The sequence below is a fragment of the Cyprinus carpio genome, chromosome B24, assembly GCF_018340385.1.
Source record: "Cyprinus carpio isolate SPL01 chromosome B24, ASM1834038v1, whole genome shotgun sequence".
Classification (NCBI taxonomy): Eukaryota; Metazoa; Chordata; class Actinopteri; order Cypriniformes; family Cyprinidae; genus Cyprinus; species Cyprinus carpio.
In genome coordinates this window covers 10,246,745-10,271,164 of record NC_056620.1, presented here as the reverse complement: position 1 = coordinate 10,271,164, position 24,420 = coordinate 10,246,745, and the positions used below count along the sequence as shown (strand labels likewise).

Genomic DNA, 24,420 nt, shown 5'->3' with positions numbered 1-24,420 from the left:
GCATGCTCAAAGGTAATCCTCTAAGGTGAGGGGAGCACTGCTAAGCTCAACCAACAAAGAGGGCAGTCTAACAGGGAGGCAAAGAGAGGCCTAACAATCTGAGGCTGCTGTTCAATGGAGCTCCAAAAGCGTAGGACCTGATGAGAGGAGGCCTCAGAGGCTCGATTGGGAGGGGTATGCTCAAAGGTAACCCTCCGAGGTGAGGGGAGCACAGCTAAGCTCAGCCAAATAGGGGCAACTAATCAGGGAGGCAGCAAGCGGCCAAACTACCTGATGTCATTGTCACAGAGCTCAAAGAGCAGAGGGCTCGACCCTTAGCTAAAAGAGAGGAACCTCGCCCTCCGAAGCTCGACCGAAGCGATCGATAGCCCAGGGGCAAAGTACCTAGCTCTCAAGTAGAGAGAAGGACTCACATAATCTGCCCAGGACCAGTGAGCTCATAAAAGACCCTCCCGCAGTAAGGGGAGCACGGTCATGTCCGGGGAGCAGATTGATTGCATATGAGACATCAGAAATGGGATCCAGCTTAAAAGGGGATCGCACATTTTAACGGGGAACAACAGGGTCCCAGCATAGAGGCAACTGACCAAGGAGGCATCAGGGATGGGCCTAACAACTCAGTATTGTTGCATATGGAGTTCTCTGGAGCAGCGCTCTCAGTTCTCAAGCTGAGGCAGGCCCTCAACACACAAACTGGGAGCAATAGGCTCATAGCTAACCCTCGCAGTGAGGCAAGCATTTCTCAGTTTGACTAGAAGGCAGCGCTAGATTAGAAGCAGACTAGCAGGGCCCAATGTAAGACCATCTACTGATGCAGCTGAACACAGTCTTATGCTCTCAATCTCGATAGACCCAATAACCCATTCATTCATTAAGGGCTTCTAAGAGCCAAAGCGCTCAGGAAGGGTTTCCGCAGAAACACATCTCACTCATACCTCAGGGAACACAGTGTACTCAAGCCCACTCCGCAGAGGGGCAATTCACCGGTTTGACCATAAGGGCAGTGTGTCAGGAAGGTCCCGTAGGCCTGACCGTCTATCGAACTGCAGAGTGGAACTAAGGAGTGTTAGGCCAGTCAACTCCTCAGCGAGAAGAGCTCTTGCTCAGAGAACGTGCATGATGGTTGAGAGGATGACTCAAATCTCAGGAATAGGGCTGAGTTTTGAAACAAATTTCACGATTCAATTCGATTCTCATTCTCAGCTTGCGATTTGATTCGATTACCAATTCAATTCAATTTAATATTGATTCTTTTGAATATATATATATATATATATATATATATATATATATATATATATATATATATAAGGTACAGTACATGTTAAATTTTCTCAAGGAAAAAATAGTCTGTTGGTACTATATTACTATAATGTTGAAGGTTAAAATTGACTGATTTGTTAAAATTACACTTAATGAAGTTATTTTTTTAATAAATTTTAAGTTTATTGATTTTTTTTATTTTTAATTTAGTTTTTTTTTTTTATTTAAATATTAATGTTGTGTTTTATTTAATTTTGATTTGTTTATTCAAACATAAATTAAACACTGAAGAACAGTACAGTTTATAATGAATATGTTATTTGGTCCATATATTTAACAAAATGCCCCTCTCTACAGTTTATGTTCCTAACTGACTAATATGTTTATGGTCACCAAATATTTTTTTCTGAGGTAAATGTGACGTTACGTGACATTGTTTACAAGACGTTATACTGACGTCTTTGCGCGGCTGACACACTGATAGAATGATTACAAGAGACAGGATACAAATAGTAAAGTCTGTTGAATTGAGGCGCTACAGCGATCTTTCACTCCACATTAAACAGTGCCAAAATGGCATTTATTGTTTGAATACTGCAATAGAGATCATTTTAAATCTAAGACTTTGTTTCATATCAAAAGTACCAAAGCACAGTGCTTATTGTGATATATTGGATGAGAAGTGCTCTTCAGTGTTCCATCCATTGAAAACAGGCTAGACTAATCGATTCTTGGGATTTAAGAATCAATATCATTCTGTAAAAATGACAATTGATTAATATCGAGATATCAATATTTTTCACCAAGCCCTACTCAGGAAACCCCTCGGGGCGAGACATGAGTAGCGCATCCTAGCCGGGGCAGCTTCTTGAAGCAAACACCCAGCCAGGACATCAGGAAGTACATCACGAAGCATTATACTCTGAAATATGCTCAACCTGAATGGAGGACCCGCCGGTCCTGAGGTTGCAGCATTATACTGGGGACCTGATCGCCAAAAAGGCTCTTGCAGAGGCCCAGCGTCTTGACTGCGTGGTCCATTAAGCATGAAGCCAAAAATGCAGGGCTATCATCCATCCTGGATCCAGTACTGACGGTTGAGATACCATCACCACAATCGGTCAACTGCGAGAGGTTCTGACTTTAGCAGGGGAGGTGCTCGCAGAGGTCCTAACCCTAAAACAAAGTCAGAAAAATAGAAAGACAGGTCCAAGTAGCACTGCGGAGGAAAACTAGTTAGTGAATTCACATAAAACTAGCTCACATTAAACTAGCTGTGGGTACAGGAGCACCAGCTCTGTTCAGGGCCATGTATCAAGGAGGTTCGCAAGCCAACACTTGAGCACAGAGATCAAACAACCCTGAATGAAAGTAAAGGTTTCAGAAATGGGCTCACGGAGTGCAGTATAATGTGGTAATCTAATAAGGACATGATATAAATCATCTGTCCAACAACTGCAGACAGATATCCACATTATTCAATTCCTATATAACAATCAATAATAGGGAAAATTTCCCGTCAGATGCTTTCCATGTTCTCACCACAACAGCAACACGCGGCATGCATTCAGCTTAAACACACCACGCCCACACGCTACATTACCTCGGAAATCACGCAAGAATGGAAACCGCTGCTGCGAATGCATCACAATTCTTGTGAGATGCGAACGCTTATGCAAACTCTATACGAACTCGGGTAAATGGTGAAATACTCACCTCCCACTCAGTACTCCTGCGAATGCCTCACGATGAGCACAAGCCTCACAATGAGCAAAGCCTCTGGTGAGAGAACATGCACTCCTAGTCGTGCTTAGCTTAACCTTAACATAAACAAACGGCTTCAGTTAAGAGGAAGAAGAGGATGACATGTTCTCTGGCGCCCTTTTTTTTATACAGTGGTCGCGATGGTAATGACGTCATAGGCTGTCGCCGGCAAATGTTTAGATTTATGCTTCAGACACCGGTCACGCTGAAGGCATTCCCATAGCGACCCCTAGAGAACGCAGGTCAAAGTTCCCTTGAAAGGGGACCCGTCCACAAAAGGAGTTCCCATGTGGCATCATCAGCCAGTGAGGAACACACTCTTCGTTTGGCTCTAATTAATACTAGATTGCTTGCTTATAAGATTTTTTTGCTGAATGGTTTTTCCACTCCACGTGAGCTGGATTTCATGTTTTTGAGTTGACTTCTTTCTCTGAAGTTCTTTATCCCTGCTGTGACTTTCTAAGCTCCCCTCGGACTACCAGTAAAGGTGAAGGTTCTGTACTGAAATCAGTTTTTCACTGTCGAGAGATCACGATGGACGTCCAAAACAGTTTAGAATTTTTTAGATGAATTTCCCCACAACTGTGTTATATGTACTGGTATATTGACCTCCAAATTATAATAAGAATTTTATTCATGACTCTTCAGACTTTGAGGCAGGGATTGCATTGAAATATGATTGCTTTTTAATTACTGGTGACTTTAACATACATGTGTCCTGTGAATCAAAACCTCTGGATAAGAAGATTTTCTCAGTCTAATTAATTTGTTTAATCTCACGCAGTCAGTCACTGGTCCAACCCACGAAAAAGGACATACTTTGGACCTTGTGTTGTCATATGGTTTATGTATTACTATCAGTGAAATATGTGACACGTATTTCAGATCACCTGCCTGTTTTATTTACTGTGGTTGTTCCCAATTTGGAGATTTCAACCTGTGCTTCTGCATGCAGTGTGCGGGCATTTAACCCTTTAACTGCTACACAGTTTTATAGTGCTTTTAAAGGGGTCATATGATGACAAGCTGTTCGTGAATAGATAAGATCCCTAAAGTTGCAAATACTAAAGTCTCAAACCCAAAGAGATATTCTTTATAAACGTTAAGACTCGTCCACGCCCTCCTTAAATGCCTTGTTTAAACATGCCCCCATGTCGACGTCGCAATGTGGGAAGATTTTCATAAAACCTCTCAAATGTTCATGCAAAGAAAGAAGGCGTAACTTTATTGTTGCTGCCACCACAGCCGCCATGTTGTGAAGACGCTGTGTGTTTCATTGCAAAAGCAAAAATACTTTGTTTGGCCTTCCAAAAGAGGACACAACTAGAAATCAGTGGTTAAGTTCTATTTACAACACTATTCCAAAACAGTTCAACCCAAATATTCAAATGTGCGCAGCGCATTTTATGGAGGACTGTTTCCTGATCCTGGGAGAGTAGACTGCAATGCCGGCTGTTTACTGTAATGCAACGCAACGTGTAAAAAGACAGTATAAGTCATTATAATCCATAATTATGTCACCACTGGATGCAACAAATGCCTTGTTTATAATGTGTTTTTATGGGCACAGGGCATGACAGTATGGTATGGTAAGGGGTGTAACATTTCCGTCACATGCTTGAGGCATTCGGCCAATCACAATTCATTGGGTAGCTGACCAATCAGAGCACACCTTGCTTTTCAGAATGATGAGCTTTGTAAAAATTGACGCGTTTCAGAAAGGCGGGCCATAAAGGAGAAACAATAATGTACAGTATGTGGAAAAAAATAATGTGTTTTTTGAAACTTAAACTGTATAAACACATTTCATTACACCAAACACACAAAATAATGTTCTTTTTAGCAACATCATATGACCCCTTTAAAGACTCAATGTTGTACAGTCTTGATGACTGTGATCTCAGTGTAGAAGAATTCATCTTATTTGTTTGTTTTTGTTTTTAGTAAGAGGTTTTTGTTTGTTTGTTGGTTGAGGAAAAAGTGTTATAGTTTTGTGTGAGAACTGTTTTTGTGACACTACCCACTCTCTCAGACGTGCCTGCAGAGTAGCTGAGAGAAAGTGGAAAAAGGATCAACTAAAAATCTTGTTCGAAACGATGCAGGATGCATTATGTAAATACCAGAGAGCAGTTAAATCTGCTAAAACTTTTTTTTTTTCCAACATTGTAACCAGTAACAGCCAGCGGCCTCAGGTTCTTTTTTAATGTTTTTAACTCACTTGTTAACCCAAGGTATTCCGATTGTATTGTGCCATCTTTAATATTATGTAAAAACTTTCTGAAATATTTTGTGGACAAAATTGCTGGTTTTAGTTTTCCCCTGATTTCTCTTTTTGCCCAGCTGTCTTTCAGCAGTTTGAGCCGGTTACATTCCCCTATCTTTCTGACATAGTTAAACAGCTACGTCCTGCAAACTGCCCCCTTGACAGTATTCCTGCATGCTTAGTTAAAGATGTCTTTGACACTGTTGGGCCAAGGGTTGTATCTTTGGTTAATACATCTCTTAGCTCACAGTGTGTACCAGCTGTTTTTTAAACATGCCATTGTGCAACCGCTTCTAAAAAAGAATAACATGGATCCTTCTATTTTGTCTAATTTTAGACCTATATCTAAACTCCCCTTTTTGTCAAAGGTCTTGGAGAGAGTAGTTTTTAATCAGCTTCAATCATTTCTAGATGAATTTAGTATTTATGAAAAATTTTAGTCTGGTTTAAAGTGCCACTATTATGGGTGATGAAAGGTTCATATTTTGATTTTGTGAGTCCCCAACAACTAGCTGACATGCATGCAAGGTCAAAAAACACTTTCATAGTCTTTTAATATGCATTTATTTTTACCTTACTTGCTCACCGACTCCCAAACGATTCGCTCAACGATGAATTTTTCCAAACCCCTCCTTTGCGTAATGCTAATCTGCGGTGATTAGTTTGATTGGTCTCCTTTTCATTTCATCTTGCCTGTAATGCCTGATAAAGCAGTGTTTGTGAGAACAGTGCTGCTTTGTGTACAGAGTTGCTGTCACAAACCACAATTTTTACCGTTCCAAAAACAGCACCTAGTGGCTAGTAAATTTGCATTTTCATTCAGACCCACACAAAAAGACCATCAAGTGGGTGGACAATATGCAAATGTTTCATGTTGATGTCAACATGAAACGGCTTGGGATTCGTTTTAAAAATGACTAGTTTCAATGATTCAGAGTTGACTCTTTCTTTTGAGACACAATAACGTTATACACGGTGTACCTTCAGATTTAAAACTTCGCAGGATGTTTTCATTCACTTAGCGCTGTTACACACTTCATGAAAGGTAATTTTCAAAAACTCATAATAGGGGCACTTTAAGCCCCGTCACAGTACAGAAACTGCTCTTTTAAGAGTTTCTAATGATCTTCTAATGACAGTGCTTTTAAATTTGAAAAACAGATTAGTTCTGTTGTAAAAGCCAGTTTCTTTCAGCTGAGACTGTTTGCTAAAGTCAAGCCCTACCTGCTACATAAGGAGTTTGAAAGTGTAATTCATGATTTTATAACATCTAGACTAGACAACTATAACTCTTTATATGTTGGTTTGGATCAGTCACCTCTTCAACGCTTACAGTTAGTCCAAAATGCAGCAGCTCGGCTTCTGACTGGGACTAAAAAGTATGAGCACATTACCCCAGTATTAGCTTCAATCTTTAGCTTTCGGTCTGCTTCAGGATTGATTTCAAGATTTTATTGTTTGTTTTTACGATTTTAAATGGGTTGCCCCCTGCTTATTTATCAGAGCTTTTACATGTCCACACTCCTGTTAAAGCACTGAAGTTGTCCAATCAGATGCTCCCCGATGTTCTGAGAGCCAGGTTAAAAAATAAAGGTGACCAAGCTTTTTCAGTGGTGGCACCTAATTTGTGGAATAGTTTACCTGTACACATAAGAACTGCTCAGACTGTTAGAATTTTTAAGTCGTTACTTAAGACACACCTGTATTCCTTGGCTTTTATTTTGAGCTGAGCTGAGACATTGTGATGTTTTTACTGTATTTGTCATGTTTTTGTGTGCGTTTTTTCTGGACATTGTTAAAGGGTACATAACATACACAGTTTCACCTAATCTCATGTTAATCTTGAGTACCTATAGAGGCTATAGCTCCTGGAGCCATGTCATGGGCGGAGCTATAATACTGGTGTTTCGTGTTGTTTCCATTAACATATATTCACTTATGTGCTGATTTCCAACAAGAGACAGAAATCTAATGCAGTTGTACTTACATGAACGGGGTCTTTTAGCACTGCGACCACTCCATGTTTTAATAGCAAACGATGTGCAAATCCAGCGTCAACCTGGGCCTTGTTTATAAAACATTCGTCACTGAAATGACGAGAACACACAAACACACTAGCTACACTCCGTTGCTGCCCCGGAAAAACAAACTGCATCCACTGTTCGTGTAACGCTGGGTTCTTTGGGAAGCTGAACATGGTAAACTTTCCCTCTCATCCAAAAACACACTTATTTGGAGACATTCTTGAACAAATCCTATGCAGCCCTGCCAAGGATTTCCCAATGAAGCGCGTTGATGAGCACGGTCTCGCTCTCCACTGGTCGACGTGTGCGTGGGCGCACTTTTCTGAGAGAAATGCTCATATAAGGAGTTCCACCATTGTCTACGTCATTAAATCCACAATCGAAAAAAAACAGCCGAAACTTGTATCAACCCAGAAGTAAGATTTTCGGCACAGAAATTCTCTGTCATTCGTCCTAATTTTTTTTTAAAACTTTGGCCATGTTTAGCATGAGAATCCATCTTTTTAACACTGTGAACAACTCTGAATACATGAAAAACACCATTGTAGCCCCCCTTTAAGCACTTTGGTCAACCATGGTTGTTTTTAAATGTGCTATATAAATAAAATTGAACCGAATTGAACTAAAGAGCGGCACTCACGGGCCGAAGGCTTCTAAGCTGAATTGGATCTGTAGACCATCATTCTTGCTAGATAGTCTTTGGCTAGAACGTCCTTAAGCCTTGGCCCAGGATTTCTGAGGGCAGGCCACTCTGTGGAAGAGCGATGTACACCTCATAATACAGTGCCCGTCTCTCCTCAGTGCCTTCAGGGGATCGGTCTGTCAACCCTGCCATCCACGGTGCTTCAGGGCACATCGGTCTCTAGCGAGCACTTCTCTCAGCTTCCGCTTGGAAGGGTTCTGGGAGGCTCGCTATCTCCAAGGAGGTCTCCAGGGCAGTTAGATCGGCCATTCCCTGCCAGTCCTCCACATTCGAACACTGAGCTAGCTGCTCTAAGTACACCAGAGGCCAGTCTCGATGGAATTGTTTCTTTTTTAGGTCATTTGGTGTTGTTGGTGTTAGTGCCAAATGTACTGGTACTGGGAGGCTCTCTACCTATTCGGAGGTCTCTAGAGCAGCTAGATCGGTTATTCCCTGCTGGTCCTCTGCTTCAGTGTACTGAGATAGCAGCTCTAAGTACACCAGAGGTCAGTCTCGAGAGACTGATTCCCTTAGTAGACAATTTGGCAGCGTGGAAACTTCTGCCATATGTGTCTCAATGGGTCCTGGACACTATAGAAAAATGCTACTGAATCCAGTAAAATGGCTTTCCTCCGCCTCATTTCAACGGGGTCACCTCCACTCAAACAGGCTCCAGTAATGAAACAAGGAGTAAACACTCTCTTGAGGACGGAGGTAATCGAGGTGGTCCCTCTTCGCGACGGAGAGTCTGGGTTCTACAGCCGGTACTTCATCGTTCCAAAGAAGGATGGAGGGTTGCATCCCATTTTAGATCTGTGTCAACTGAACCGCTCAGTTATGCGACTGAAGTTCAGGATGCTCATTATCAAACAAGTTGTGTCTCAGATCAGGTCTGAGGACTGGTTTGTCAAAATAGATCTAAAAGACAAAGAAAAGTGTACTTTCTCCATTACAGAGAACCACTTATCTGGGCGTGGTGTGGGATTCAACCATGATGCAGGCATACTGTAGCTGTCTCCTGCTAGGATCAAGTCGATCCTCACTTCAGTTGCGAGAGTCAGAGAAGGCTGGTCACTCACTGTCAAGCAAGTTCAAAAACTGCTGGGTCTGATGGCAGCTGCATCCAACATGATACCTTTTGGCCTGCTCTACATGAGACCCCTAAAGTGGTGGCTCAAGACCAAGGGGTTTTCCCTGAGGGGAAATCCGCTTCGCATGATCAGTGTCACGCTGCGATGCTTTCGTGCCTTAGACATGGAAACCTTGGTTCTTGTCTAAGGGACTGGTGCTGGGAGCTCCTTGTCGTTGCGTAACATTAACAACAGACATGTCCCTCACAGGTTGGGGTGCAGTCATGAGTGGCACATATACTGCCTTGAGGTGCTGGTCGTGTTTCTAGCATTGAAAAACTTCCTACCAGATCTAGGAGGCCACTGTATGTTTGGTGCAATGACAACACAGTGGTGGTTTCTTATATCAACCACCGGGGAGGTCTGTGTTCATGCCCCCTTTACAGGCTGGTGCACCAGATCCTTGTGTGGGCCCTCCTTTCGGTTACTGCAAGCGTTGTTAGGTCTCCTCTCGCTACAGAGAGTTTTTGAGGCCTCCGCTCACCAGAGCTCCGCTAGGACAGTATCTGTGAGTGGTGGTTTCAATGTGAGCCTCCTTACAAGATGTCCGGAGTGTAGTCAGGCCTCCTCTCATTGGGAAGTTGTCATGCTGAGGCCTCCACTCCAAGAGCTCGACCGTTTCTGAGAATGTCGTCAGGTCTCCTCTCGCTACAGAGAGTTATTGAGGCCTCCACTCGTCCGAGCCCCTGGGGGATGGGGACTCCACCCTGAGATGGTGGAGCTCATCTGAGAACAGACTGGCTGAGGCTTCATCTGTATGCCTCCCATGATTGCTCAGCTCCTGGGAGTTCTGGAGAGAGTGTGCCAGATGGGTAACTCCAGTCTGGCCGGGGCAAGTAATTCTCGGACCTTAATTCCCTTTTTGACGGCTCTACGTGGGAGATTTCTGTCAGGAGGGATCTCCTCTCTCAGGTGGGTCCTTCCCCCTGCCTGGACTTTTGAAACTGTGGATGTGGCCCCTGAGGGGCACAGCTTATAAGTTCCAGTCTTTCAGCTGAGGTTGCTGAGACCATTCTCCAGTCCAGAGCTCTCTCCATGAGGAAACTGTACTCCTTGAAGGGAACCTTCACTTCTTGACGCAGCAAATGACACCTCGACACAGTTGGTTCATTTCTGGAGTTCTTGCAGGTACGGTTCTCTGCAGGGTTATCCCACTCCACCTTGAAGGTTTCCGTGGCAGCTCTAGCTGCTTACCACGCCCCTCTCAGTGGTCTGTCTTTCAGGAGAAACCCACTAGTTACATATTTCCTCCACAGTGTGCTGTGGCCTCCAGGCAGGAGAAGCTTATGTTAAGTGAATCAGAATCAGAATCAGAATCAGAAAGAGCTTTATTGCCAAGTACTTTATTGCTCTGAAGCGCCGGCCAGATGGCAAAAGTTCAAAGATGGGGTAACTTGGATGTGAGGGATCCAGAGTGATTTTCTGAGCCCTTTTCCTCACTCTGGATGTATACAGTTCTTGAAGAGTGGGCAGGGATGTGGTGGTGGATCGGGATGCTATCCATAGCCTTGAGTCCTCTGATCTCCCCTCTCCCTTGGGGGTCAAAGCTCACTCCTCCAGAAGCTGGCCTTCAGGATGCTGCGGAATGTTCACTAAATTTACTTGTCAGATTCTATACAGTACCTGCATTTTGCGTCACTCCTGGCTCATTTTCTCTCATCTTAACTGTGCTATTCCACACTAGGCAGGGACTTGCAAGTCTAGCAGCATGGGCATACTCATTCCCAAAGCGTCTCGACAGAGCTTGAGTTCCTTAAGGGGATACACCTCAAGATTATGTATGTTACCCTAGTTCCCAGAGGGAATGAGATGCTGCTTCTCCTGCCATACTTCTGGCATCCCTGCAAGGGCTTCCCTCATTGTACCAGAAGCTGCCACTGTATCCACCGCACATGCTTTTAAGCTCTCTGGTCTCTATGTCACCCCACCCGTGATGTCTCACAAGATTCGAAAATTCAAATTCGACAAAGAAAATCCTTAGTCGAGGACACCCCTACTATAGATTTATAATTAAAATTCATTTTTGGCTTGCAGTAAATTTCCATTCTCTTTTATATTTATCCTTAAGCCTTTTTCATGTACAATTTCAGAAACAATCCCATTTTCAGAGACATCATTACACAACCTTAATTCTAAGCCTAATTAGGGGAGTCTAATTTCTTTATAATATAAAGAAAAATTCTTATTTCATACTTAAAAAAAATTGTACTTGCTGTTATACAATAATTACAGTCATTCATTGAGATGCAGCTGAGAAGATAACAGTCTAGCACAGATGCAAAATGCAGTGGATCATATATTTGAGGAGGGCTGTTAGTATTCACAGAAAGTTTGTGTGGGCATATCCAAGTGAGAGTCTATCTGTGTGTGGGCCTCACTTTGCCTGTGTGTATGTGTGTGCACGCGTGAGTGTGTATGATTGTTGAGGACTCTTGAGAAAGAGAGAAAGATAGCAAGTGATGGCGCTATGTGTGGCCTTGTTACTACAAACGTGAAAAGTGTTTGAATATGCTGGTTGAGCACACCTGTCTCATTCAGCGTTTGACAAATCACCTCCATAAGTTAGTTGCTACAGTAATTATAATGTGAAGTTGTTCCATATTGCCCATCAATTTTGCTATCACCATTTGTTACATAACGTCTGATCAGATACAAATAAACAGGGTCCAGAGTTAACACAGAAAAAGTAATTAAAACGAGTTGCTTGCCATTTGACCAGGAGTATTTTTAAAATGCATTTATTTATTTTTCCATTAACATAGTACAGTATGTGGTTTAAATCACAATATATAAAATGAATAGCTTCGGCCCTGGCTTTAGTCTAAACAAGTAGTTACATAATAAACCATTTCAGTTTTAATTGTGTGAAAACTATTTATATCATTTTTCAAAATTATAACTCTCCCAAAACGGTCTTCATTTCCTTCATTTTTAGTGTACTTGAATACCAAGTAAACAACAGTGTCAGTGAACAGCTTGTGAAGAAATATGAGATGTGATGAAGAAAACAAGAGAATTCAAAGTAAATATCATTGAAATTTCAAGCTTTAACAAGACCACAAAAAAAAAAAAAAAAAAAAAAAAAAGAAGTTCAAATTTAGGAACCATCTCATAATGCTGCTACACACAGTGCATAATTTGAGTGGAGATTATATAAAAAAAAGAATGTTTAAAAAGTCTATTGTTGTTATATTATAACTTTTTGTTGAAAAAATTTAATTATAAAGCAAGTAAATAATTTGAGAAGTGGTGGAAATGATACCGTTTTTATTTAAAAAAAAAAAAAAAAAAAAAAAAAAGGTCTAGAATGTCTCTTATGGAAGGAGACTCACACAGAGGATTAGAAAACACAAGGGTAGTTTATTTTCAGCAAATGAAGCAGATGGTAATGGCAGGTGAGTATTAAAGTCAATGTAGCAGTCTTTTGAGATGAGGAATGTAACACAGTATCTGGTTTCTGCAGGAGATCGTGTAAGGGAGACAAAGGACAGCACACACCTTAGATGATGAGTATACAGAGAATCCACAGAGATAACTGGAACGAACTAGGGAACGGAACACAGGAGAACACACTGGAGAAAACACAGGAGGTAATTATAACAGGCAGGTAGGTCTTTCAATGTATCTCACAGATAGCATAGAGAGAGTCCACTTCGTAGAACCGAGACCAGGTGATTGCTAATTCACAACAGGTGCATGTGTTCAGTATTCAGGTGATTGTGTTTGTTGTGATTGGGTGGTGGTTGAGCCTGGCCAACCTGTGACAGTACCCACTCCTCCACGGCCCACTCCTGAGGGCCAAAAACGCTGACGCCGTGGTGGCCTACCTCTTCCTGGAGGCCCAGGGCGATCTGGATGAGTGGAGTGAAAAGCTTCGAGCAGTGTGGGATTGAGGATGTCAACTCTGGGAACCCATGAACCTTCCTCTGGTCCATAACCTTCCCAGTCCACAAGATATTCTAAGCGACCACCACAGCGCTGGGAGTCCAACATCTCATCGACTTTGTAGATGATACCGTCTTCCTGGATTAACGGAAGAGGTGGTTCTTCCATCGGGCCAGGCTCTTTGGAGACAAAAACAGGAGTATGGTGAGGTTTAAGCAGTGACACATGGAAGGAAGAGTGAATTTTGTATTGTGAGGGAAGCTGAAGTTGGTATGTGACTGGATTTATCTGTTTGATGATGGTGAAGTGGACAACATCTCTTGGACTGGGTTTCTTGCAGGGCAGGTGCATCCATATGTCCCATTTTGACAACCATACATTCTGACCAGGTTGGTATGATGGAGTTTCAGACCTTTAGTCTGCTGTTGTCTTGGTTCTGCGCACTGCCCGCTGAAGCTGATGGTGAGCTGTGTCCCATACCCTCTTGCTCTCTCAGAACCAGTAATCGACAGAAGGGACATCCAATGGTTCCTCGGACCAGGGGAAGAGGGGAGGCTGGTACCAGAGTAAGCACAGAAAGGGAGTGAGTCCAGTGGATGGCTGACAAAGAGAGTTTTGTGCATACTCTGCCCAGCCTAGGAACTGGTTCCAAGAGTTCTGGTGGCCATGGCAGAAGATTCGTAGGAAAATGTCAGATTTCTTGTATTTTCCTCTCTGTCTGCCCATTAGACTGGGGATGGTATCCTGATGAGAGGCCTATGGTCACACCTAGGAGGGAGAAGAATGCCTTCCATACCCTGGAGATGAACTGTGGGCCACGGTCTGAGACAATGTCTTCTGGGATTCCATAATATCTGAATATGTTGTTAAAAATGATCTCAGTGGTTTCCATAGCTGTGGGTAGGCCCTTGAAGGGGAGAAAACGTCAGGATTTAGAGAATCGATCAATGACTACTAGAACACATGTGTTACCATTTGAGGCTGGTAGATCAGTGATGAAGTCAACATCTAGGTGTGACCAGGGGCGCTTGGCAACAGGCAACGGAAGAAGCTTGCCAGATGGTAGGTGGTGTGGGCTCTTGGAAATGGCAAATTCGGAACAGCCTTGGACAAACCTTCTCACATCCATGGCCATATTGGGTCACCAGAAGCGATCTTTCAGCAGCGAGATGGTGCTGTTGGTCCCTGGGTGGTGAGTGCCCAGAGAAGTGTGAACGGATTGAATCAGTGGTTAGAAGTGCGCACTCATTCCAGCCGCTGGCTGCTGCGAGTGTTCGGAACTTGAGAGCATAATCATTTGTGGACAGAGAACCTCGACGGAGATGATATAACTGGTCACAGACAGAGGGATCGACTACTAGCTTACCAAAGACCTCTTGGAAATGTGCAATAAAATTGAGATTAAGTTAGAATACCAGCTTGAGACCTGATGGTCTCTGCCCATTGGAGTGCTCGCCCTATCAGCAGGGATATGATGAACGCTATCTTGCCATTATCTGTTGTGTAAAGATGTGGCTGCATCTCCAGTGCGAACGAACACTGCAGCAGAAATCCACTGCACTCCTCCGCCAAATCAGAGAAGGGCACTGGTTCGGCCATCTGACTGGCAAGTATGGTCAAAGTAGAAGGAGCATCATTGGTGATGGGCGTGACAGGTGGTGTAACTATTGCAGGGTTGAGTATCCGTTTGAGGGCATCCACAATCTCCTGGAACTCCTGGGTGCACTCATCTTGATGAATCCTTCATTCGGTCCAGTCTTCTGTTACGGAAGGAGACTCACACAGAGGATTAGAAAACCAAAGAGTAGTTTATCTTAGCAAATGAAGCAGATGGTAATGGCAGGTGAGTATTAAAGTCAATGTAGTAGTCTTTTGGGAAGATGAGAAATGTAAACACTATCCGGTTGTACAGGTATATTATGTGCAAAAATTTAAGTGTACACTAAGTATGTGTGTTAGATAAATAAGTGTAGCGTATATAAATATAAATGGTGTTGTGTGTTCCACAACTATCATCAAGTGTTCATTAGATGGATTGCCTGAGGGAAGAAACTGTTCCTGTGTCTGGTCGTTCTGGTGCTCAGGGCTCTGTAGCGTCGACCAGATGGCAATAGTTCAAAGAGGTAGTGTGCTGGATGTGAGGGGTCCAGAGTGATTTTGCCAGCCCTTTTGCTCACTCTGGATAAGTACAGTTCTTGAATAGAAGGGAGGGTTGTACCGATGATTCGCTCAGCAGTCCGGACTACCCTCTGTAGTCTTCTGAGGTCAGGTTTAGAAGCTGAGCTGAACCAGACAGTTACTGAAGTGCAGAGGACGGATTCAATGATGGCAGAGTAGAACTGTTTCAGCAGCTCCTGTGGCAGGTTAAACTTCCTCAGCTGGCGAAGGAAGTACAACCTCTGCTGGGCCTTTTTCACAATGGAGTTAATGTGAATGTCCCACTTCAGGTCCTGAGAGATTGTGGTGCCCAGGAGCCTGAATGACTCCACTGCAGTCACAGTGCTGTTCATGATGGTGAGTGGGGGGAGAGCAGGGGGGTTTCTCCTGAAGTCCACGATCATCTCCACTGTTTTGAGTGTGTTAAGCTCCAGGTTGTTGAAAGTGCACCAGACACCCAGCTCTTTAACCTCCTGTCTGAAGCTCAGAGAGAGTTTACTTCATAGAAACGAGACCAGACACTGCAGTGAAGTGAGGTGTGTGCTTTTGTATGGGAGATGGTGATGATTACCAATTCACAACAGGTGCGTGTGATCAGTATTCAGGTGATGGTGTTTGTTGTGATTGGGTCTGTTGGCCTTGTTGTTGGAAAAAATGTAATTAAATAAGTGGAAATTACACTGTTTAATTACTTAAATAAAAAGAAAGAAAAATGTCTAGAATGTCTATTGTTGAAATTTTTGTTTGAAAAAAAAAATTAAATTAAATAGAACAGTAAATATTTTGAGAAGTTGTGGAAATGACACTGTTTTTATTACTTTTTAGAGAAAACAAAAATGTCTAGAACTGGACTTTTTGTTGGAAAATGAAATGAAATAAAATAAAACTTAATAATTTGAGAAGTTGTGGAAATGACACTGGTGGAAAAAAAAATAATAATAATAATTTGAATTTGAAATGTCCATTGGACTTTTTGTTGGAAAAATGAAATGAAATGAAACGAGGTGGAAATTACATTGTGGTGGAAATTAAACTTTGTATTACTTTTTAGAAAAAAAGTCTATAATGTCTATTGATGGACTATTTGTTGTAAGATTAACTAAAATAAAATAATTAAAATAGAATTATTTTCATTTACCATAATAACTCTAAAACCTCATAGGGTTGTTTATTTTCCCTGGTGTTAGGACACCAAAATAAAAATCTGGAGAGCAAAAAAAAAAAAAAAAAACATGCAGTGGAAAGCCAGCTGAAGACATGTTCAAACCAGTCAAGTGTTTCATTTCTGTTATCCAGAACTGAGATTTCTCTGTAAGATAATCTCCTCCAGTGCGGTGGCTTTCTTGAGTGTTGCTTCAGAGCCTAAAAATACACCAGCCAAGAAATGGATGGGTGCCATTGCTTTTTTCCTGTAGACCTCAACCGTCTGCATGGCTGCTAGTCCAACGGCTGCTTCATTAATGCATTTCCTTCGCCTTGCATTTCAGAAATCTATTAATCATTGAATTGAAAAGTATATCACTCCAGGTCTCTCACTTAATTTATAATGTCGCCTGACAGAAGCCTGTTTGGTTGACACCAAAAAACAGTGGCAGTATTTCCTACCTCAGCATTCTGGTTTAATTTAGTATGTTGGGTTGTTCTATTTTTAGCAAGGGGTCCTGCATCGATTGGGCGCTTATTAGTATAATTTAACTGAGCGGTCCCTCCCGCCTCTCCTTCCCACAGACGTTCACTTAAATTATAGCCATCAGTCTCCCCCTGCTAACACTAGGCTCTCTGATAACTTAATGCCATGCACATACACACTGAGTAAATAAACACAGAAGATCGCTAGCATCAATTGTCTTGTGCAAGCTCCCAAGCTAGCAGCACTGCAATGCTTCAACGGCGTCTATATGGAACTATTAGCATTTCAGTTTATATGTTATGCTGTTTATTTTGGTCTCATAGAAATGGAGTATCCAGCGCAGTGTATATTTGGATGGCACAACTGGGTATTGGTGTGGGCAACTACCTGTTAAGCTGAAACTATTTCTTAAATCCCACCATAAACGCTCCCACTATAAACACCCACCTATGAACACACAAGCATGCACATACCAATACTGACATGCACACATGACACATGCATATGCTTGCATTTTCTTTTAGGCGTCAAGTATGTACACTTTTACAGGCCATCATGTTTTCTTTTTTAATCAAAATCAATCAGATATTGATAGCATCATGCAATTCTAGCTCTGAGGCATACTGTAACCCTTTTGCTGTACCAAAATGTTACTTGTGCATGATGCTAGGATTGGTGTTTCTATGGCAACTGCCTACACACACACATGCCCACATGATACTGAGTATTAAACATGCATTACATTCCAAAAATGTTTTGTAGTCTTGGTAACGCAGAGTGCTTTGACACAACGTTGGCAGAAAGTTTATAATTAAAGATGCAGAAGCTCAGTATCATTTAATCATCGTTCACAAGGGCCCAGAGTGCCTCTAGACAACAGAAAATTAGCCTGCCTTATTTACACTGGTAATACTGATGTCAACACATGGCACTATAGACACACTGAGCTGCAGGACTTTTCTGATGGACTGTGATACATATATACATATCATTAATTATGATACACTGGTTTAGTGCAGGTACGTTTTTGTACTAATTATGCATGTTTTTTAAAGACAATTTGCTTTTGCAAGGATGGGAAAATTCTACAAGTTTCATGCAACATTGTGGGACAAATCATCCAACCTTGTCATACACTTCAGAAATTCTGGCTTACTCGCTTTTGGTGACTGTTTATGTTAAACTTGTTTTTAGCTCTATTTTGTGCATAATTACACACCATGTAATTTTTGTGCATGAGTAATAACATATTAGCTTATATAAGTTGTCAACATATTTTTTACTTTTTATGACCAATGTTAATGTGATTTTCATGTTCAGCATCTCAAAGAAATGTTAAAAATAAAAGCGAAACAGACTTTTATAAAAGTTTGTTTAATGGTGTAATTGTTATAAATAATATTATGAACAATTATAATTACATTCTGTATTTATTTTCTATATAAATTCTAATATAAATAAATCATTATTACTTCAAAAAAATCATAATATACTATACAATTACAATAAATAATTATAATTATATTCGTACTGTATGTATGGTTTAGTTGAAGTGTATAATACATTTTCTTTTAATACATGTTTAATAGGACTTTTTTAATGTTGAGAAATACAGATACGGTTTTCAGAAACCAGTATACTGTAAACTGGTCTTGGTTTGGTGGTGTGGGTAGGTTTAAGGGTGGTTTAAGGTGTAAGGGATGTAATAAATGTAATTACAGAAATTAATTGCAGATGTAATTACATGCAGGTATTTTTTAAAATGCAAGTACAATGTAAAAACAAGTACGTACACAATAAGTGCATTGTACCAAATGATTAATTTAAATGTAAGTACATAGTTAAGGCCACCAAATATAAAGTGGGACCAAACAAAGGTAATTATACTATAAATAAATTACTGTATATAATAAGGAATCAAACGTTATCTAGGTCTTCATGAAATAAAAAATAAAAAGTGTAACTGTAATGGTTAAGCATCTAGGATGTTTTAATATATACATAAACCTGTATGAGCTGGTCCCAAACTGTGGTTAAGACAGACAGGCATAGCAGCTAGATATTTACTTGTTAGGGTGCACTGATTTAGGCAGGTGACTAGCACATTTCTATTGAACTGCAGTGGCAGTAGATTACAACTCCTTATTAAATTGTGTCTATTGCTTTGTCACTATTTCATTTATTTTTTCCACCTTGTCCTTCACCCTCACATTATGGCTCATAGCAGACTATGCACAGAAGTCAGAAAAATCAATGCAGATGTATTGATCATCCATCATTTGAGGCTAGAACATCAATCACACACACCACACTGTTTGGCTTCACAAAAATGCAAAAATGCAGTGGTCAGAAAAAATGTCAAGCGACACATTTCTCTAACCACTTGGTGAGGTGTGTGACTTTTTTCTTATATATTACATTTATGTATTTCTTTTTATAAATGAACAAAATATACTATAAATGCATAATTGTCAATATAAATATCTATATACACTCTCAGAAATAAAGGTACAAAAGCTGTCACTGGGGCTGTACCTTTTCAAAAGGTACATATTTGTACCTTAAGGGTCCATTTTGGTACCTTAAAGGTACATACTGTATTAGTACTTAAAGTGTACATATTAGAACCCGGTAGGTACAAAAGCGTACCTTTTGAAAAGTACAGTCCCAGTGACAGCTTTTGTACCTTTATTTCTGAGAGTGTAATTATAAATATTTATGTTACAACATTTGGGTTAAAGGCAATTATCTAGTGTACTAGAAAACAGTGTGTGACTTTTTTGATTTGTGACTTGTTTTTTGATTTGTTAATTGTTTTTGGCCGTACTAGTCAAACATCTGAAAATAAATGTATACTGTATGTAAATGTCACCCTTTATTCCCTTTCAAGTATCATTCACAGACCAACGCCAGTGAGCCGCAGTATAATGTCTATTGAATTCAAACTAGGGCCCCTGATACTCATAGAACATATTTATAGCACGCACCATTTGTTCCTCAACCATTGTGTCTTCTGTAGTCCTGTGACACCTCATGCATATGGATGGATGGTCTCCAAACTATTGCATCCTTTCATCTTTTTTTCCACTTGGCCCTGTTTGAAAGACAAAGCAGATGCAGTTTTAGAGGCTTAATTACTGTTATGGAGGGAACTTTAATAGCACAGACCCAGGCAGGTCATTCAACACCACCTGAAACTCAATACAGCTGCTTTATTTCTAATTATTGCTGTGACTACATATCCTCACGTATTGTTATACATTTTAAATCACACTTCATGCTGTATGCATGGCTCCCCAAGGCAAAAGGAATAAAAACAAGGACTCACTGCCACCACTGCATAGCAAAGTGTTTTCTTATACTCTGTAAAATATCTGCTACAGTAGTAATGCAGTACATATGTGGCTTAGTGCCAAGATACATATCACATATTGACTGCTGCCAGTCATAAAAAAGTCAATATCTTGTTGGCACTGGCTTCAGTAAAGCTGACACTGTGTCCATTTGAGCCTGCTTTACGACATTGAGGTTTCAAGTCACACCTGGTGATTATCAGTATAGATTTATTCATTATTATCTGTCTTTTTACATCTAGCATGTAAAAATGTATGTTATTTAAGACAATGTACTGTAGCATTCTATATGATGTTAACTACAGAGATTTTTTGTAAAATAAAAGAATATGACATTTTAAAAATATACCTTTTATAAATATTAAAAATATTATGATTTTAATGGAAACATCATACAGTAAAATACAGCACAACAGTAAAAACCTGCTAAATTGTTAACTGTCAATCACCTTATGCGGTACAAAAATGAGATTATATTTTAAAACTGTAATTGTCATTTTTAAATGTAAATTTACTTTAAAATATTCAAATATTTTTAGAAGTAACAGTTTGAATTACCTTATAACAAAAATCTCCATAAATAACACTTAATATAATATATAAGGCAATTTTATGGTGCTATCTTAAAGGTGGCAAAACTGATATCTCACCTTGCATGCTTGTGGTGGACCATTTAACTCTTGAGAGAGAGGGAGAAAGAGAGAGAGAGAGAGTTTCTGCTGAAGTTGATCTGCTGCTGCCCTTGTTGATGTACAGACCAATCCAATTAGGTTTCACCTCTAGGCTGTGATGCAGCTCGTGCCTCAGACGATCCATTCCTTCCACACGCGCACACAGACACACACACACAGACACGCGCGCTCAGTGTCACTCTGCAGCTCCACACACACTGAGCGCACCCTCCGCTTTTACGCGTCCGACATCTGCAGACATCCCGACTCACCATATCAAGCCATCGATGGAGGCAGCGCTCTTAGCGAGAAAAGGGGAGCTCTTATAGTCACAGAGGTTTCCCGATGTTCTGTGAGATCTCCTCACCCTTTTCACGTTGAACAAAATGTGGAACACATGTCCGGTCATAACTGAAGCCTCCGTTGAGAGCTAGGAATCTTAAAGGAAACCCGCAGGCGTCTTTTCTCCCGTTTGCGCACACAGCGGTTTGTATATGCAAACGGTGGTTTACTTCAGGAAGGTAAGAAATATAATTTGTTGCATAAACATTGTTATGGCAAGTCGTGATGCCTGGACGTCACTTGTTTGAGTGGAACAGCTGAGATGAAGTGAAAGGAGATTTGTTTTTCAGAACAGGTTCTTTTTGTCATAGCAAGGCTACAAAGTTAAAGGCAATCGCTTATCAATGCAACGCATACAGCAGAACGGTTTTAATAGGCGCTGATGCGTTTGACAGCTCTTAATGTGAGGGCGGTACAGATGGAAACAAGTTGTAAACGTTGATATTTTGGGGAATATATCTTACTTTATTGCTTTGGTATATTGGCTTCTAAAAGAAAATAAGATAATGTAATTATTATGGATGATTATGAAAGAGAAAGAGACTGTTTGAGTCACTGAAACTGTTGCATATTTGCAGTTTTCTGTCTTTTGTTCAAGCACAAGTACAGTTAGTACCAAATACAAATTATCTGTAACTCTTTAATGTAAAATATCTCTAAATTAACTTGTTTTATTAGTCTTTTTCTCAGTATGACAGAATCATTACAATACCACACCAATTATTGTCATGTTTTAAGGGATCAGGTAGAAAAAAAAAAATTGCAGTCTTAGTGCAGTTAATGCCAGAAAATGCATAAAATAAAATAAAGAGGTTCTGAAGCTGCTGCTTTTTTATTTGTTTAAGAAAGAAAAATGAGATCTGCATGTTCTGACATCTATTATATCCGCTCACATATCGGCTTACATTAGACGCCTGAACATAACCTTGAAATGATAGAAGGCCAATGATGAATATTGAATGTGGCAACGAGATAATGCTTGTGTTATTTACTAATTCTATTTAGTTTAAACAAGATGTGCCACTATTCTCTTAGCTTAGGCTTTGGTGAAGTATACCGGAGCTTAAGTTTCTTCTTTACATACAGGGCACGCATGCCTGGTGATATGTAAAATGCATCTAAAGCTGGCATTTAGTTCTGCTTCCAGATGTACTTTGCAAATCAATTACAGTACAATCTGACATATTCCTAATGGATCTCAAATGAGGGACATTTCCTAAATAATTATGAGCTGGAATCTTTTCCACTGCATGGAAAAAATGTCATTTCAAGTTGGAAACAACAGGTGTCTGTCTTTCTTCACAGCCATGGAGGGACTCGTCTAAAGAGGACCCAACATAGTAGTCTTTGTCCAGTTATCTTCTGGTTGATTTTCATCTTTACACCTCTTCCTGGCAAGAGCCACCCGTCTCCTTGCACACAATGGCAGAGAAGACCGGACTTGGGGTTCCGAAACCTGGAGGAAGATCTGCAGCTTCGCTTCCACCTGAGCCTATCGAGATCATCCGGACCAAGGCCCGCTCCAGAAGGGTCCGTCTCAACGTTGGGGGCCTCAACCACGAGGTCTTATGGCGGACCTTGGACCGGCTTCCCAGAACCAGATTAGGCAAGCTCAGAGACTGTAACACCCACGAGTCTCTAATGGAGGTCTGTGATGACTACTGCCTGAACGAGAACGAGTACTTCTTTGACAGACACCCTGGTGCGTTCACATCCATCTTGAATTTTTACAGAACTGGAAAGCTGCACATGATGGAGGAAATGTGTGCTCTGTCTTTTGGGCAAGAGCTTGATTACTGGGGCATTGATGAAATCTACCTGGAGTCATGCTGCCAGGCTCGCTACCATCAGAAGAAAGAGCAGATGAATGAGGAGCTGAGGAGAGAGGCAGAGACTTTGAGAGAGAGGGACGGAGAGGGGGAATTTGATAACACCTGCTGCTCAGACAAGAGGAAGAAACTTTGGGATCTTTTGGAGAAGCCAAGTTCCTCAGTTGCTGCTAAGGTAAGGTGCCGTGTTAAACAACGTGACAGTCTTGGGCTCCAGGGGTGTTTGGCAGTTCGCCAATAACCATTATCATGTAACAACACAAGCCCTTCCTTATGAACGATGAGGTTCAACTTCAGCGTGTGTTATGTTTCATCAGTACATTTGGTAGTTTCAGAGTAGCTCTGTTCCCAAACCTAGTGAGCTACATGTTGCCTGCTTCAAAGACAGCATCCTAACCATTATAGATTACCAATATGGAATGCTCTACATTACTGGACAAGAAATTCAGCTGTAGAGTTTGATGTTAGCATGTTGCTAAGCTAAAAGCACAATAATCTTTCTGTTTTGTTCTGTTCCCAAACCTAGTAACTATTTCATAGGCAGGTTTGAACAGGAGACTATTTGACACTAGAATATTTGACGTTAGCATGTTGCTAAGCTAAACGCACAATAAAGGTGTGAAATACAGTCATTTCAATAGTGCTCCATTCGATTAGGAATTTCGCATAATGTTGGAAGATTTCCTTACAGATTTAGCAATGGGATTAACTGCACTGACCAACGGAAAACTGCTTGGTTTGAATGTAATTTTTGTGTGAGCTGTGTCTAATTACAATCGACAATGGACCATTTTACCTGGGAAATTTCACAGAAATTTCGTTATTGTGTTTGCACCTTAATAAGCATAATAAATTATTTGATAAAATACTGTTTTTATTTACAGTAAAAAACTGTGTAACTTTATATATATATATATATATATATATATATATATATATATATATATAATATATATATATATATATATATATATATATAATATAACAATCCTGTTAACGAGAGAGACAGCAAAACATTTGTCTTCCGAACAATGTCTTTATCCAGATACACTTTGATAAACCTCTGGTGATGTTTTGAGGACAGATTATATTATTTTTAAATTGTATGTTCATTATATGTTTGTATATGTATATACGCACACTATACATTTATTTTTCTAACTTTGTCTGCCATCTTAGATATTACAGGTTACAGTAAATGCAGTGCATTCTGGGATTGCCTTCTTCAAGAAGGCTAAACGGTATGCTTTTGGTTAAATTTGTGCAACAACAGCGTCTCACTTAAATGGTCTCACTAAGTTTTGGAACAGAGCACTTGTATCTGAATATTATTATGATATTGCTCCAGTGGTAACATAAAGATTTAAATTGATCATATGTATGCCTACTATTAAAATGCTGTGCAAACATGTTTGGAAATTGGGTGT

The 24,420-nt window shown here is 40.6% G+C and overlaps 2 protein-coding genes across 2 annotated transcripts in view; one reads left to right on the top strand and one right to left on the bottom strand.

The window, feature by feature from the left end:
* The window catches only part of trpa1b (transient receptor potential cation channel, subfamily A, member 1b), an 84,671-nt gene extending 63,731 nt beyond the window's left edge, over positions 1–20,940 (bottom strand). Inside the window, exons 1-2 of the mRNA XM_042752151.1 lie at positions 20,802–20,940; positions 19,786–19,892 (exon numbers count right to left, since the gene is read on the bottom strand). The gene's annotated coding sequence lies outside the window, so the exon portion shown is untranslated. The remainder of the gene's footprint in view (positions 1–19,785; positions 19,893–20,801) is intronic.
* Positions 20,941–21,204: 264 nt separating this feature from the next.
* Positions 21,205–24,420, top strand: part of kcnb2b (potassium voltage-gated channel subfamily B member 2b) — a 105,184-nt gene continuing 101,968 nt past the window's right edge. Inside the window, exons 1-2 of the mRNA XM_042752153.1 lie at positions 21,205–21,343; positions 22,470–23,168. Of these exons, the coding sequence (XP_042608087.1) occupies positions 22,587–23,168 (582 nt within the window). The 5' untranslated portion in view covers positions 21,205–21,343; positions 22,470–22,586. The remainder of the gene's footprint in view (positions 21,344–22,469; positions 23,169–24,420) is intronic.